The 14,091-nt window shown below is 37.5% G+C and overlaps 1 protein-coding gene across 1 annotated transcript; it reads right to left on the bottom strand.

The window, feature by feature from the left end:
* Nucleotides 1–10,379: 10,379 nt before the first annotated feature.
* On the bottom strand, nt 10,380–13,863 carry LOC118812801 (endonuclease domain-containing 1 protein-like). The gene is made up of 2 exons (XM_036577930.1): nt 12,723–13,863; nt 10,380–11,861 (listed from the first exon to the last, which is right to left on the bottom strand). Exons 1-2 carry the CDS (start codon nt 13,038–13,040, stop codon nt 11,340–11,342), a joined length of 840 nt encoding a protein of 279 aa, XP_036433823.1. The 5' UTR covers nt 13,041–13,863; the 3' UTR covers nt 10,380–11,339.
* Between the last annotated feature and the right edge of the window lie 228 nt (nt 13,864–14,091).

Below are 14,091 nucleotides of genomic sequence, written 5' to 3'. Positions count from 1 at the left end.
ACAGATATTCTGACAAAATAAAAAAGTTGTACATACACAATAGAAAGAATGTTAATCTTTAAGAATTTCAGAGATTTTAGATGCAAAGCCCCTGTGGATGTGGCCTGTAGCTCTTTCACTCACTTACATCTAGCAAGCTGAAGATTCTCCACAAGGGGGAGCTATTCGCACTCAAATAGTTTTTGTGTGCATCATTAGAAGAAAGGAAACTAAACCCACACCAGCAGGAGCTCCTTAATGCACATATACTTGTAGCCTCACCTAATATAATAGTTGTATTAAGCAAAAGGCCTGAAACCACGACCCGGTCTAGGTCAGGCCTCTACATAAAAACAGAGGCATCCATGCCCTCCCAGTTCCCCAACTTACACAACATACAAGTAGTCTCAAGCAGGATAAAGTCTTTAGAAGAGCAGGAGAAATGGAACAGCAGGGGAGGAAAGAAGAAAATAACAAACAGAACAACACTAAACTTACATTTAGAGGCAAAGGGAACTGAACGCATGAGAAAAATGAGGGACAGGTCAATCAAAAGGCAAACCTAACATGATGATGGTGAGCACTTAAAACACACTGGTACACAATACAACATAGCCAAGTTGTAACACATAACCTATTAACCCAGTGAATTTAAATAAAGCTGTGCAGTAGCTAGCTTACATAAGAAAAGAAAAGCAAATAAAATCACTAACTTTAATTCCTAACTAAAGCAATCCGGGATAAAACATAGGCAAACATGAATAACCCTCTCTCCCCAATAGAGCGACTGTATACGAGAGTTACGCATCTGAGCAGCTACATTAGCTCAGTGTTTACAGTACACTTCATTAAAGTCCTTTATCAACACACTGTAAACTATCTTTATGAAAATCTCAACAGGTAAAGCAACAAAGCAACAATAAGCTGAACACTAACATTCAAGCTCTTACACAGATACGGCTCTATAGCTGAAGTTCTTTCAATGATTCGTCAGGGAACCGAGATCGCAACGCAAACCGCTTCAGAAGCAAGGCACCGCCACTTCCTCCTGGATGCATGCGTTTACAGACGCCTCCCCCTGGTGGTGACTTAGTGCACCTCCTCTCTGATAGTTATGCAAAACACTATGGAAGAAGACATATATATGTAGATGTATAGTTTAACTAGTAAGGTGACGAGTTTGGCAGATAACTGGAAAATTTACCAAGGTACTCGGAGTAAAAGTTCAACAAACAAAGTAAAAAATACATCAATTAAAAATATTAATCTCTTTATTTAAACTCAGAGTACACTGAGGGTGACCTTCATTTACAATATAGCTGAGCATTTGGCAGGGCAGGTTTATTTGTATTGCATTTTCACACTCAGTGGTGATTCAAAGTGCTTTACATAAAGAAAAGTAAAAGCATTTGAACATTCCTAAGATCCAGAACCTCAGAAAGGCTTTTGCAAGAATAATTAAAATTAAAAGAAAGTTGCAAAAAAATCACAACAAAGAACATTAATTAAATAATAATAATAAAAAAAATAAATAAATAAAACTAGAAAATCAGTGAATCAAAAACTTTTTACCCTGAATTTTCACTGAGTGGGCCAGACAACCCTCTTAGGTGGTCACTGCCCATCCTCTGCCCACCTTTTGTAGAGATGCCTCTACTAATAATTACCACTGCTATGATTAACATATACTACTTTAATCATTAGCATATTGTACTGCTGCTATATTTACTACTGTTGTTTTTTATGACTCTGTTATTGTGTGTTACATGTTCTTCTCACTGCAGTATTGTGTGTGTATAACAACAATACAGTTGCACAGCGTATATAAAAGTATTTCAGTAGATTTTTGTGGGTCAGGCAGAACATCACACTCCAACAGGCTAAACGCTCCTCTGTTATCTGTTTGTGAAGCAATAACTGGATCCGCATTACACGGATATATTTGACAATGTCAGCAGGTGAGTTTCATACTGTAGTTTACACTGAGGGCTGTATGAAGTGCTTTGCATGTACAAATATTTAATGAAGTTTTATTATCTACACATCTCCTCTCAAATATACTGCTGACAGAGAAATGATTCAACTATACTTTTTATATATTTACTGATACTTTAAAATGGTAAATAGTCAATCAGTAAAAATCTGCTCAAAAGCAAACTAGAAACAATATTTTAAATATGATAACTTTGCTGAAACTAACAGTTCCATTCGGGTAATGTTGTGCGGGTGCTGATTAACATTTAGATGTTAATCAACCCGACCCGAGTCTGACAGGGCTCAATGAAATATCTGATTTCTGTACAATTTTTCATTTTTATCTTTAAACAGATAAGTATTTAGAAATTTACTTAGATCAAATGAATAGATGAAAATTCTCTCTATATCAGTGAAATACAATAGTATGATATAAATTTGCCACGTAGAATAAATTACCACTCTGCAGGTGGGAAAGCAGTATAGTAGCTCTCTCTTAAATCTTTTGGCTTGGTTCCTGAAAACAAACACAACCAGCCTAAAAATTAGCTGATAGCCACAGCATTTACTGTTATAAAAGATGTGACATTGTAAAGGACAGCACTCAATGTACTCTACTGGTAAGCAACATCAAGTATTTTGATCTTGTCTCAGGCATTGTTAGAATAACAACATACTTTTATCATCTGAATATAAATAACAAAGAAAGTGCCATTGATAAACATCTCATCACTAGATAGTGACGTCATGAAAATGCTAGTAAAGCTAACAAACTCTGCTGAGCACAGTCGATTGACTCTATGGCCGTGCTGTGTGTTGATGACCAGGGGAGGCAGATCCAAAGAGAAAAAACAAGAGTAAAATCACTCCAGTGTTGTTGTAGTTCACTTATTTAAAAACTGCAGGAATGTGTACCTCGCCAGTGCAGGTATGTAGTGACATTGCTAGAACCCTGTCCATGCAAGATCGTCCAGTTGGTGGAGCACTAGATGGCAGTATTATTCTGTGTGTAGTTCTTCAGTTCAGCACTAGATGGCAGAATTATTGTGTGTGTAGTTCTTCAGTTCAGCTCTAGATGGCAGTATTATTCTGTGTGTAGTTCTTCAGTTCAGCACTAGATGGCAGTATTATTCTGTGTGTAGTTCTTCAGTTCAGCACTAGATGGCAGAATTATTGTGTGTGTAGTTCTTCAGTTCAGCTCTAGATGGCAGTATTATTTTGTGTGTAGTTCTTCAGTTCAGCTCTAGATGGCAGTATTATTCTATGTGTGGTTCTTCAGTTCAGCACTAGATGGCAGTATTATTCTGTGTGTAGTTCTTCAGTTCAGCACTAGATGGCACAATTATTGTGTGTAGTTCTTCAGTTTAGCTCTAGATGGCAGTATTATTTTGTGTGTAGTTCTTCAGTTTAGCTCTAGATGGCAGAATTATTCTGCGTGTGGTTCTTCATTTCAGCACTAGATGGCAGAATTATTCTGCGTGTGGTTCTTCAGTTCAGCACTAGATGGCAGAATTATTCTGCGTGTGGTTCTTCAGTTCAGCACTAGATGGCAGTATTATTCTGCGTGTGGTTCTTCAGTTCAGCACTAGATGGCAGAATTATTGTGTGTAGTTCTTCAGTTCAGCTCTAGATGGCAGTATTATTCTATGTGTGGTTCTTCAGTTCAGCACTAGATGGCAGTATTATTTTGTGTGTTCTTCAGTTCAGCACTAGATGCAGAATATTGTGTAGTCTTCAGTTCAGCTCTAGATGGCAGAATTATTCTGCGTGTGGTTCTTCATTTCAGCACTAGATGGCAGAATTATTCTGCGTGTGGTTCTTCAGTTCAGCACTAGATGGCAGAATTATTCTGCGTGTGGTTCTTCAGTTGAGCACTAGATGGCATATTATCGCATGTAGTCTCAGTTCAGCTAGATGGCAGTATTATCTGTATGTAGTCTTCAGTTCAGCTCTAGATGGCAGTATATTCGTAGTTTCTCAGTCAGCCTGATGCAGTATATCGCATGTAGTTCTTCAGTTCAGCACTAGATGGCAGTATTATTCTGTATGTAGTTCTTCAGTTCAGCACTAGATGGCAGTATTATTGGTGTGTAGTTCTGCAGTTCAGCTCTAGATGGCAGTATTATTGTGTGTGTAGTTCTGCAGTTCAGCTCTAGATGGCAGTATTATTCTGTATGCAGTTCTTCAGTTCAGCACTAGATGGCAGTATTATTGTGTGTGTAGTTCTGCAGTTCAGCTCTAGATGGCAGTATTATTGTGTGTGTAGTTCTAGCACTATTCAAATGAAATTGAATTGAGTTGATTTGAATGTAACCTATCAGAAACTCCAAAAAACATTTCCTGTATGTAGCAAATTAACTAAGATATATGGATTCCATACAGTTATAGATGTGTTTTAGATTGATTTGCACATCACTGACCTGGTTTGTTTTTGCAAATAATCATCAAAACTATACACATATTTAAACAATTGGTTTATTTAAATGTATTCATACTGTGTTTAAGTTAAAATATATAAATAAATAAATTTTGACAGCCATCGGACCCCCAGCAGCACCTCCACGGCCCACATGTTGAAAACCACGTTTATATAGCACTCTACATGTAAAGCTTGTCCCACTGCTTTACAGCATCAGAACAGCAGTAGTAACTCATATCTTGTCTAAATGGTCTTTCCTGCTTTTCAAAGTGAAGAACCTTCCAGATGATAAACAAGCTAAACTGCTGAAACTGCTGCAAATCATCTGGAGAGAGAGCAGGAAATGTGCTCTGCCCTCCCTGAGAGCACGAACTGGAGGAAAGACCGGAGGAGCTGGACTGTCTGAGGCTCCACAGCTGTCCTCTAACTGGTGTGAATCTCCCAAAGGTCATTAACATCACAGGGTCCCTTTATATCACTAACCTCCCTTCCAACATGATTAACTGCCCTCTTCCACGACCGGACACTCTAAAACTTTACCCTGGAAAGCATCCTGAACTCCTTGGTCCCTCCAGCTTCTCTCAGAAGGACATCATAGCGCTCACTGATTGACCGTGTCACAGCGCTGTCTGCAGGCATCAAGCTTGGGTTTCATCATGATGAACGTCAGAGGATTAATGTCTGTACAGCTGGTGAACAGACGACCTTTAAACCGAGTGCTGAACTTTAGAGAGACGCTCTACTCTAACGCTGAAAGTCCAGCGGATGAGCGGCGCAGTTATTCTGCTTCTAAACTGTGGAGCTCAGTTCAGCTTTTATTAGACAGTCGAGCTCAGAGCTCACTTTTAATAAACACCTGAAAACGCAGCTCTTTAACTCAGAGCTTCATTAAACTCTACGACTCTTTAACTCAGAGCTTCAGTAAAACTCTACGACTCTTTAACTCAGAGCTTCATTATACTCTATGACTCTTTAACTCAGAGCTTCATTAAAACTCTACGACTCTTTAACTCAGAGCTTCATTAAACTCTATGACTCTTTAACTCAGAGCTTCATTAAACTCTATGACTCTTTAACTCAGAGCTTCATTAAACTCTACGACTCTTTAACTCAGAGCTTCATTAAACTCTATGACTCTTTAACTCAGAGCTTCATTAAACTCTACGACTCTTTAACTCAGAGCTTCATTAAACTCTACGACTCTTTAACTCAGAGCTTCATTAAACTCTATGACTCTTTAACTCAGAGCTTCAGTAAAACTCTACGACTCTTTAACTCAGAGCTTCAGTAAAACTCTACGACTCTTTAACTCAGAGCTTCAGTTAAACTCTACGACTCTTTAACTCAGAGCTTCATTAAACTCTATGACTCTTTAACTCAGAGCTTCAGTAAAACTCTACGACTCTTTAACTCAGAGCTTCAGTTAAACTCTACGGCTCTTTAACTCAGAGCTTCAGTAAAACTCTACGACTCTTTAACTCAGAGCTTCAGTAAACTCTACGACTCTTTAACTCGGAGCTTCATTAAACTCTACGACTCTTTAACTCGGAGCTTCATTAAACTCTACGACTCTTTAACTCAGAGCTTCAGTAAAACTCTACGACTCTTTAACTCAGAGCTTCATTAAACTCTACGGCTCTTTAACTCAGAGCTTCATTAAACTCTACGACTCTTTAACTCAGAGCTTCATTAAACTCTACGGCTCTTTAACTCAGAGCTTCATTAAACTCTACGGCTCTTTAACTCAGAGCTTCATTAAACTCTACGACTCTTTAACTCAGAGCTTCATTAAACTCTACGGCTCTTTAACTCGGAGCTTCATTAAACTCTAAGGCTCTTTAACTCAGAGCTTCATTAAACTCTACGACTCTTTAACTCGGAGCTTCATTAAACTCTACGACTCTTTAACTCGGAGCTTCATTAAACTCTACGGCTCTTTAACTCGGAACTTCATTAAACTCTACGGCTCTTTAACTCAGAGCTTCAGTAAAACTCTACGACTCTTTAACTCGGAGCTTCATTAAACTCTAAGGCTCTTTAACTCAGAGCTTCAGTAAAACTCTACGACTCTTTAACTCGGAGCTTCATTAAACTCTACGGCTCTTTAACTCAGAGCTTCATTAAACTCTACGGCTCTTTAACTCGGAGCTTCATTAAACTCTACGGCTCTTTAACTCAGAGCTTCAGTAAAACTCTACGACTCTTTAACTCGGAGCTTCATTAAACTCTACGACTCTTTAACTCAGAGCTTCATTAAACTCTACGACTCTTTAACTCAGAGCTTCATAAAACTCTACGACTCTTTAACTCGGAGCTTCATTAAACTCTACGACTCTTTAACTCAGAGCTTCATAAAACTCTACGACTCTTTAACTCGGAGCTTCATTAAACTCTACGGCTCTTTAACTCAGAGCTTCAGTAAAACTCTACGACTCTTTAACTCGGAGCTTCATTAAACTCTACGACTCTTTAACTCAGAGCTTCATTAAACTCTACGACTCTTTAACTCAGAGCTTCATAAAACTCTACGACTCTTTAACTCGGAGCTTCATTAAACTCTACGACTTTATCCTCTAATTTGATCTGTTTCACTTTCTTCTGATTCTAAACAATGATTACAGTTTGATGACTTTTACTTGCTCGGCACTATTAGAGTTCACAATGGTGTCAAATGTATATGATGAACAACACCACCCGGTTCTAAAGGAGCTGTGTAAAGTCTAGTACAGTAAAAACAATCTACAAAGAACCATGAACACTCAAAGAACCCTTTGCATGGTTAAAGGGTTCTTTGCATCATGAAAGGGTTCTTCAGGTTGATGGAGATTGTGCTGTAAATGGTTCTATATAGAACCTTTTTATAAAGGGTTCTATATGGCACCAAAGAGGGTTCCTCTATTGTTACGATGGCAAGCTTGTTACAATAGAAGGACCCTTTTTGGTGCTATAAGGAACCCTTTTCAAAAAGATACTATGTAGAACCATTGTCTTTACTAAGGAACCCTTGAAGAACCACCTTTTTTAAGAATGTAGCTCGTAGCTTAACCAAATTAGTATATCGTTCTTGTTGGAATGAGTATTATAAGGGTGGTGAACCTGATCCTGATTAAAGGACCATTCATCAAAGGACTCATTTCTTTGCCAAGGCATCACAATATACACTGTTTGTCCAAAGGTTGGTGGACTCCCCTCCTTATTAGTGAATCAGCTACATTAAGGTCACTCACTGCTGACACAGGGGTTCAGATACACACACAGCTTTGATCTCCATAGAAAAGTGTTGACAATAGAATGGGGCGTTCTGGAGCAGCTGCACATGATCCTAAGATCTCCATGTCCAGTGCCAAGTGAGGGCTATAAAGCCCCCCAGCATTGGGCTGTGAAACAGAGGAACTGTGTTCTCTGGAGTGATGGAGCTCCATCCAATACCTTTGGGATGAGTTGAAGTGATCCAGAGCTGACCATCCAACATCAGTACCTGACCTCACTAATGCTCAATCAAATCCTCACAGCAATGTTCCAACATCTAGTGTACAGCCTTCCCAGAAGAGTAGAGGCTGTTACTGCAGCACAGACTCACTATTAACACCTTCACTACAGAAGAAACACTGGATAAACAGGTTTCCACAAACTTCTGAAATTACAGTGAATTTTGCTGTATCTGGAGATTTTTATTAACAACGGAGATCTTTATTAATAACGGAGATCTTTATTAATAACGGAGACCTTTATTAATAATGGAAATCTTTATTAATAATGGAAATCTTTATTAACAACGGAGATCTTTATTAATAACGGAGATCTTTATTAATAACGGAGACCTTTATTAATAATGGAAATCTTTATTAATAATGGAAATCTTTATTAACAACGGAGATCTTTATTAATAACGGAGACCTTTATTAATAACGGAGATCTTTATTAATAACGGAAACCTTTATTAATAACGGAGATCTTTATTAATAACGGAGACCTTTATTAATAACGGAGATCTTTATTAATAACGGAGAGCTTTATTAATAATGGAGATCTTTATTAATAACGGAGAGCTTTATTAATAACGGAAATCTTTATTAATAACGGAGACCTTTATTAATAACGGAGATCTTTATTAATAATGGAGAGCTTTATTAATAATGGAAATCTTTATTAATAACGGAGATCTTTATTAATAACGGAGACCTTTATTAATAATGGAAATCTTTATTAACAACGGAGATCTTTATTAATAACGGAGACCTTTATTAATAACGGAGATCTTTATTAATAACGGAGAGCTTTATTAATAATGGAAATCTTTATTAATAATGGAGAGCTTTATTAATAACGGAGACCTTTATTAATAACGGAGATCTTTATTAATAACGGAGAGCTTTATTAATAACGGAAATCTTTATTAATAACGGAGATCTTTATTAATAACGGAGATCTTTATTAATAACGGAGACCTTTATTAATAACGGAGATCTTTATTAATAACGGAGAGCTTTATTAATAATGGAGATCTTTATTAATAACGGAGAGCTTTATTAATAATGGAAATCTTTATTAATAATGGAAATCTTTATTAACAACGGAGATCTTTATTAATAACGGAGACCTTTATTAATAACGGAGATCTTTATTAATAACGGAAACCTTTATTAATAACAGAGATCTTTATTAATAACGGAGACCTTTATTAATAACGGAGATCTTTATTAATAACGGAGAGCTTTATTAATAATGGAGATCTTTATTAATAACGGAGAGCTTTATTAATAACGGAAATCTTTATTAATAACGGAGACCTTTATTAATAACGGAGATCTTTATTAATAATGGAGAGCTTTATTAATAATGGAAATCTTTATTAATAACGGAGATCTTTATTAATAACGGAGACCTTTATTAATAATGGAAATCTTTATTAACAACGGAGATCTTTATTAATAACGGAGACCTTTATTAATAACGGAGATCTTTATTAATAACGGAGAGCTTTATTAATAATGGAAATCTTTATTAATAATGGAGAGCTTTATTAATAACGGAGACCTTTATTAATAACGGAGATCTTTATTAATAACGGAGAGCTTTATTAATAACGGAAATCTTTATTAATAACGGAGATCTTTATTAATAATGGAGACCTTTATTAATAACGGAGACCTTTATTAATAACGGAGATCTTTATTAATAACGGAGAGCTTTATTAATAATGGAGATCTTTATTAATAACGGAGAGCTTTATTAATAACGGAAATCTTTATTAATAACGGAGACCTTTATTAATAACGGAGATCTTTATTAATAACGGAGAGCTTTATTAATAATGGAAATCTTTATTAATAACGGAGAGCTTTATTAATAACGGAGACCTTTATTAATAACGGAGATCTTTATTAATAACGGAGAGCTTTATTAATAACGGAAATCTTTATTAATAACGGAGATCTTTATTAATAATGGAGACCTTTATTAATAACGGAGATCTTTATTAATAACGGAGATCTTTATTAATAACGGAGAGCTTTATTAATAATGGAAATCTTTATTAATAACGGAGACCTTTATTAATAACGGAAATCTTTATTAATAACGGAGACCTTTATTAATAACGGAGACCTTTATTAATAATGCGACCCTGAACACTAATAGACTTTAGACTAACTGCCTACTTCAGCTCAGACAGTTCAGTGACCTCTGAACTGGATTATGTGGTTTCTGAAATATGAACTAAGACACAGTTCAGTCGTCTGTAGTTTTGTCTATTTTTATAGCAGATTGTTTTCTTTGTATATTAATAGAGAACCTCATTAAGCTGTTCATACAGAGAGAAACAAGGTTAACTGTGTACAGTTAAGAGGCTCTGATTGTTTCAGCAGCTCCACACTGCAACACCACTACTGGAAGAGCACCACCCCGATGTGTGTGTCCCTATGAGAATAACCATCACAGTCGTTCTGACAGATCAGAGTCTGAGCGAATGTGTCTGATTAAAGACTCACAGACGAGTTTCCTGCAGCTTTAGTGTTTATGATCAGTGATATATTTCATACAGAGAGTAAATACATGTTAAACAGTCAGAGTAACATTACACTGCGTTTTACTGTTATTAAGCTGTTAGGAGCTTCACATATACCACAAATAGCAATGCTATATTATGATTAATATCGTCTGTATTAGAGAAATAAAAGGAGCTGTTACTCTCTGCCCCTTCGAATTATAAGGTTCTGTCTGGGTTCTGAGCAGTTTTGAGATATTGAGCTTTAAAGAACTGATATGTGAACGCGTCTCTTTAATACATGAAAACGAAAGACACCCTAACTTTATTCTAAATGTACAATATCAGTGAACATGACATTTTGGAACAGATCAAATGCAGATAGAACTTCCTAATCCTCAGAACTCACTTTCTGCTTGGAGTTATAAGGTTCTATCTGACAAAACCTGAAAAGAAACAGTGATTTTTAAAGAACACAAACAGTTCATACTCGTAATTTGGTTTAAAATTAGTATAACAGTGTTTACATTATCAGTTAAATTTAATTCTTTCTATGAACTATTATGACATTTATTTAATTATTTATATATTTATTATTACATATTTCTCATTTTAGAACAAATCCAAAGCATTGATTGACAGATTAAGTGTAAAGGTCAGTGCAAAATATCAGGTCAGTTTTATGTACCATTAGTTTAAGTTTCCTTTAGTCAGAAACAGCTACAGTAATGAACTGTCCCAGCAGGTCAGTGGAGCCGGTCAGTCTAAAGGCCTTGTGAGATTTTGTTTTAGAATAGAACCTTTTTGTTTTCTAGATAAAGAGTCCAAAAATGAACACACCTTAAAAAAACACCTCACATAGCAATTGACAGAAATGTCAGACAGAACCTCATAATTCTAAGGGAACAAACTCATTATATCCCAAACTGTCACAGCATGTTGGAATTAAACTTGAACACGTTCGTCATATTTTCGCTTTCTTCAGGTTAAACCTGCACGTTTAAACACTGTGATTGGTGTCTTGTAATATTTGCTCAGTTTACGATCAAACTCAGTCATGTCCGTGACATGTCTAGTTACATCAGTATCTTTATGCATAATGTAGCCACCGAACTGACATTCATTAGTACCACAGCAGCGATAGGCCGTCCAGAAATAGACTGGAACATTCACCCTGTTGGCCATCTTCGGCGTTCCATCACTCGGCACAACTCCTGTCACTATGTACGGTTTTCTTCCCTCATTCACGCAATTTTGTAGGGATTTTCTCACGTCATTTTCCACTTTGTGATACCACCTCTTGTTGAATGCACATCCCTGAGGTGCAGCGTTGGTGAGGGTGAAGGTGCTCTCTGCAGAGTCATCAGAGTTAGTTTGGCACACAGGAAACAGATGACCTCTGTTATAACCTGAGTTTTCATAATCAGAGTCGTATGCCTGCCTGTTATTTTTTCTCACGTTCTTTTCCAAGGCCATCTCCCTACCGTTATTGTTGTCCTCGAGCTGAAACAGCAAACAGAGAAAGTCGCACAGTTAAAAGTTTGACCTTTAACATTTGTTTTCTGTGGTTACAGGACAAAACACTGAGTCCTTCACAAACACACTGATTTAAAACCAGAGAACCTGAGAAAATAACAGCGGAAACTCTGCTTCCATTCCATGATCTCATATATCTGCTGCAGCTGTAAGGTTATACTGAGTGAGTAAGTGTGATCTGTGGGCTGCTGGAGTTACTAGACTGAAGGAAAGTCCTGTAACCTGTGTGGAGGTTAAATAATGAGAACACTCACACTGTAAACATGCTGCACTGATAGATGATCTGACTGTACGAGCAGATCCATTTACTGTTTTAAAGGATTAAACAGTTTTTCCCCAAGACACTTGGAAGAGCTCAGGGTTTTACTGAAGAACTCAACAATGAAAAGACAGCAGCCCTGCACTTAGCTTAGCAGCTACTACCCAGAATACAGCCTAGCTCATACTGTTAGCACTAGCAGCTGTGCTATCTGTCACACCTCCTGAGAACACTAGGCCCCGCCCTTCAGAAGTAGAGCTCATGCAAAAAACTCAGCATTATTAATTTTCTAGAACAGGACATAATAAATCTTTTAAAGTGAACCAAACCCAGGCGCCACAGTGGTATACAAATAAAGCCCTCTGACTCTGAGGGTTCTGATCTGCTGGGTTCTCTGCAGGTTTACCAGCTTCATCTTGTTATTTTCATAACATTTATGAGAAATATCAGCTATATTGACTTTATATTAGCAGTACTAGATATACTGACTGTATTACACTATAAAAAGCAAATAAGTGAGTCTTAAATCAGAAATATTCTGAAACAGGTTAGAATCTGTCATTTCTTACCTGAGGTTCGATCTTCCATGGTGTAGTAGGTCTTTTCACTTTACACTCAGTTCTCCGTTCATACCGATATGCAGAATACACAGGAATCTTTTCTGCGGTGTCATACAGAGTCGCATAATGATACTTATTTCTGTATCTCTGACAGATCCGCACATAGCGACCCTCCACCGGAACCTGCGAGGCTATTCCGTTAGTCTTAAACTCTGGTGGCTCACCATCCAGAAAGAAATTTTCACAATCATGTCCTTTAAAGTTCTCCACCACCTCTCCCACGGCTCCCAGAGTGAGGAGCATCAGCACTGAAACAAACAGCTTCATCTTCAGAGAGAACCAGAGAAGAACGCTCACTCTTCTCTAACGGTCCGGTCTTCAGAAAGAGGAGAACGTTCGCTCTTCTCTAACGGTCTGGTCTTCAGAAAGAGGAGAACGTTCGCTCTTCTCTAACGGTCCGGTCTTCAGAAAGAGGAGAACGTTCGCTCTTCTCTAACGGTCCGGTCTTCAGAAAAAGGAGAACGTTGGCTCTCAGAGAGAGGAGAACGTTGGCTCTTCTCTAACGGTCCAGTCTTCAGAAAGAGGAGAACGTTGGCTCTTCTCTAACGGTCCGTCTTCAGAAAGAGGAGAACGTTGGCTCTTCTCTAACGGTCCGGTCTTCAGAAAGAGGAGAACATTCGCTCTTCTCTAACGGTCCGGTCTTCAGAAAGAGGAGAACATTCGCTCTTCTCTAACGGTCCAGTCTTCAGAAAGAGGAGAACATTCGCTCTTCTCTAACGGTCCAGTCTTCAGAAAGAGGTGAACATTCGCTCTTCTCTAGCTGTCCAGTCTTCAGAAAGAGGAGAACGTTGGCTCTTCTCTAACTGTCCAGTCTTCAGAAAGAGGAAAACGTTCTCTAATGGTTGGGTCTTCAGAAAGAGGAGAACGTTCGTTCTTCTCTTCAGAGAGTTTCCTCTCACAGCTGCAGAGGAGATTATAAGTCCTCACTCTGGGAGGAGTTCAGGGTAAACACTGTGCATTAAACTTCCCAGATAGCAAACAGTCACTGAACCCAAGCTAAATAATGTTAAAGCACTAACATTCACTTCACTGGGTCAACGTTCCCCAAAAATTCTTAATCACTTTTGCACCCTGAATTATTATTGAAACAACACTGAAGGTTTAACAGAAGTTCTACAGAACCTCAATCATTTAACTCTCTAATAAAGCCGACATGCTTGATCTACAGCAAGGACCATTTCTCAAACAGCCAACTGTTTTTAACCTGTTGTACAAGAAGCATAGAAGTAAGAACTATAATTTCACTATAATTTCAAAAGCAGACAGTCACATTTCTCAGCTCAAGAAATGAACATTAAATAGTTCATTTTCACTACTT

Source organism: Colossoma macropomum, unplaced genomic scaffold (genome assembly GCF_904425465.1).
Source record: "Colossoma macropomum unplaced genomic scaffold, Colossoma_macropomum, whole genome shotgun sequence".
NCBI lineage: Eukaryota > Metazoa > Chordata > Actinopteri > Characiformes > Serrasalmidae > Colossoma > Colossoma macropomum.
The sequence above is the reverse complement of the archived record's forward strand: the minus strand, read 5'-3'. Positions and strand labels throughout refer to the sequence as shown.

Bases quoted from the DNA above. Each gene is read 5' to 3' on its own strand.
- LOC118812801 (XM_036577930.1), bottom strand. From the start codon at position 13,040: ATGAAGCTGTTTGTTTCAGTGCTGATGCTCCTCACTCTGGGAGCCGTG. The intron at 11,862-12,722 runs GTAAGAAATGAC...TTGCTGTTTCAG, and splicing joins CATGGAAGATCGAACCTCAG to CTCGAGGACAACAATAACGG.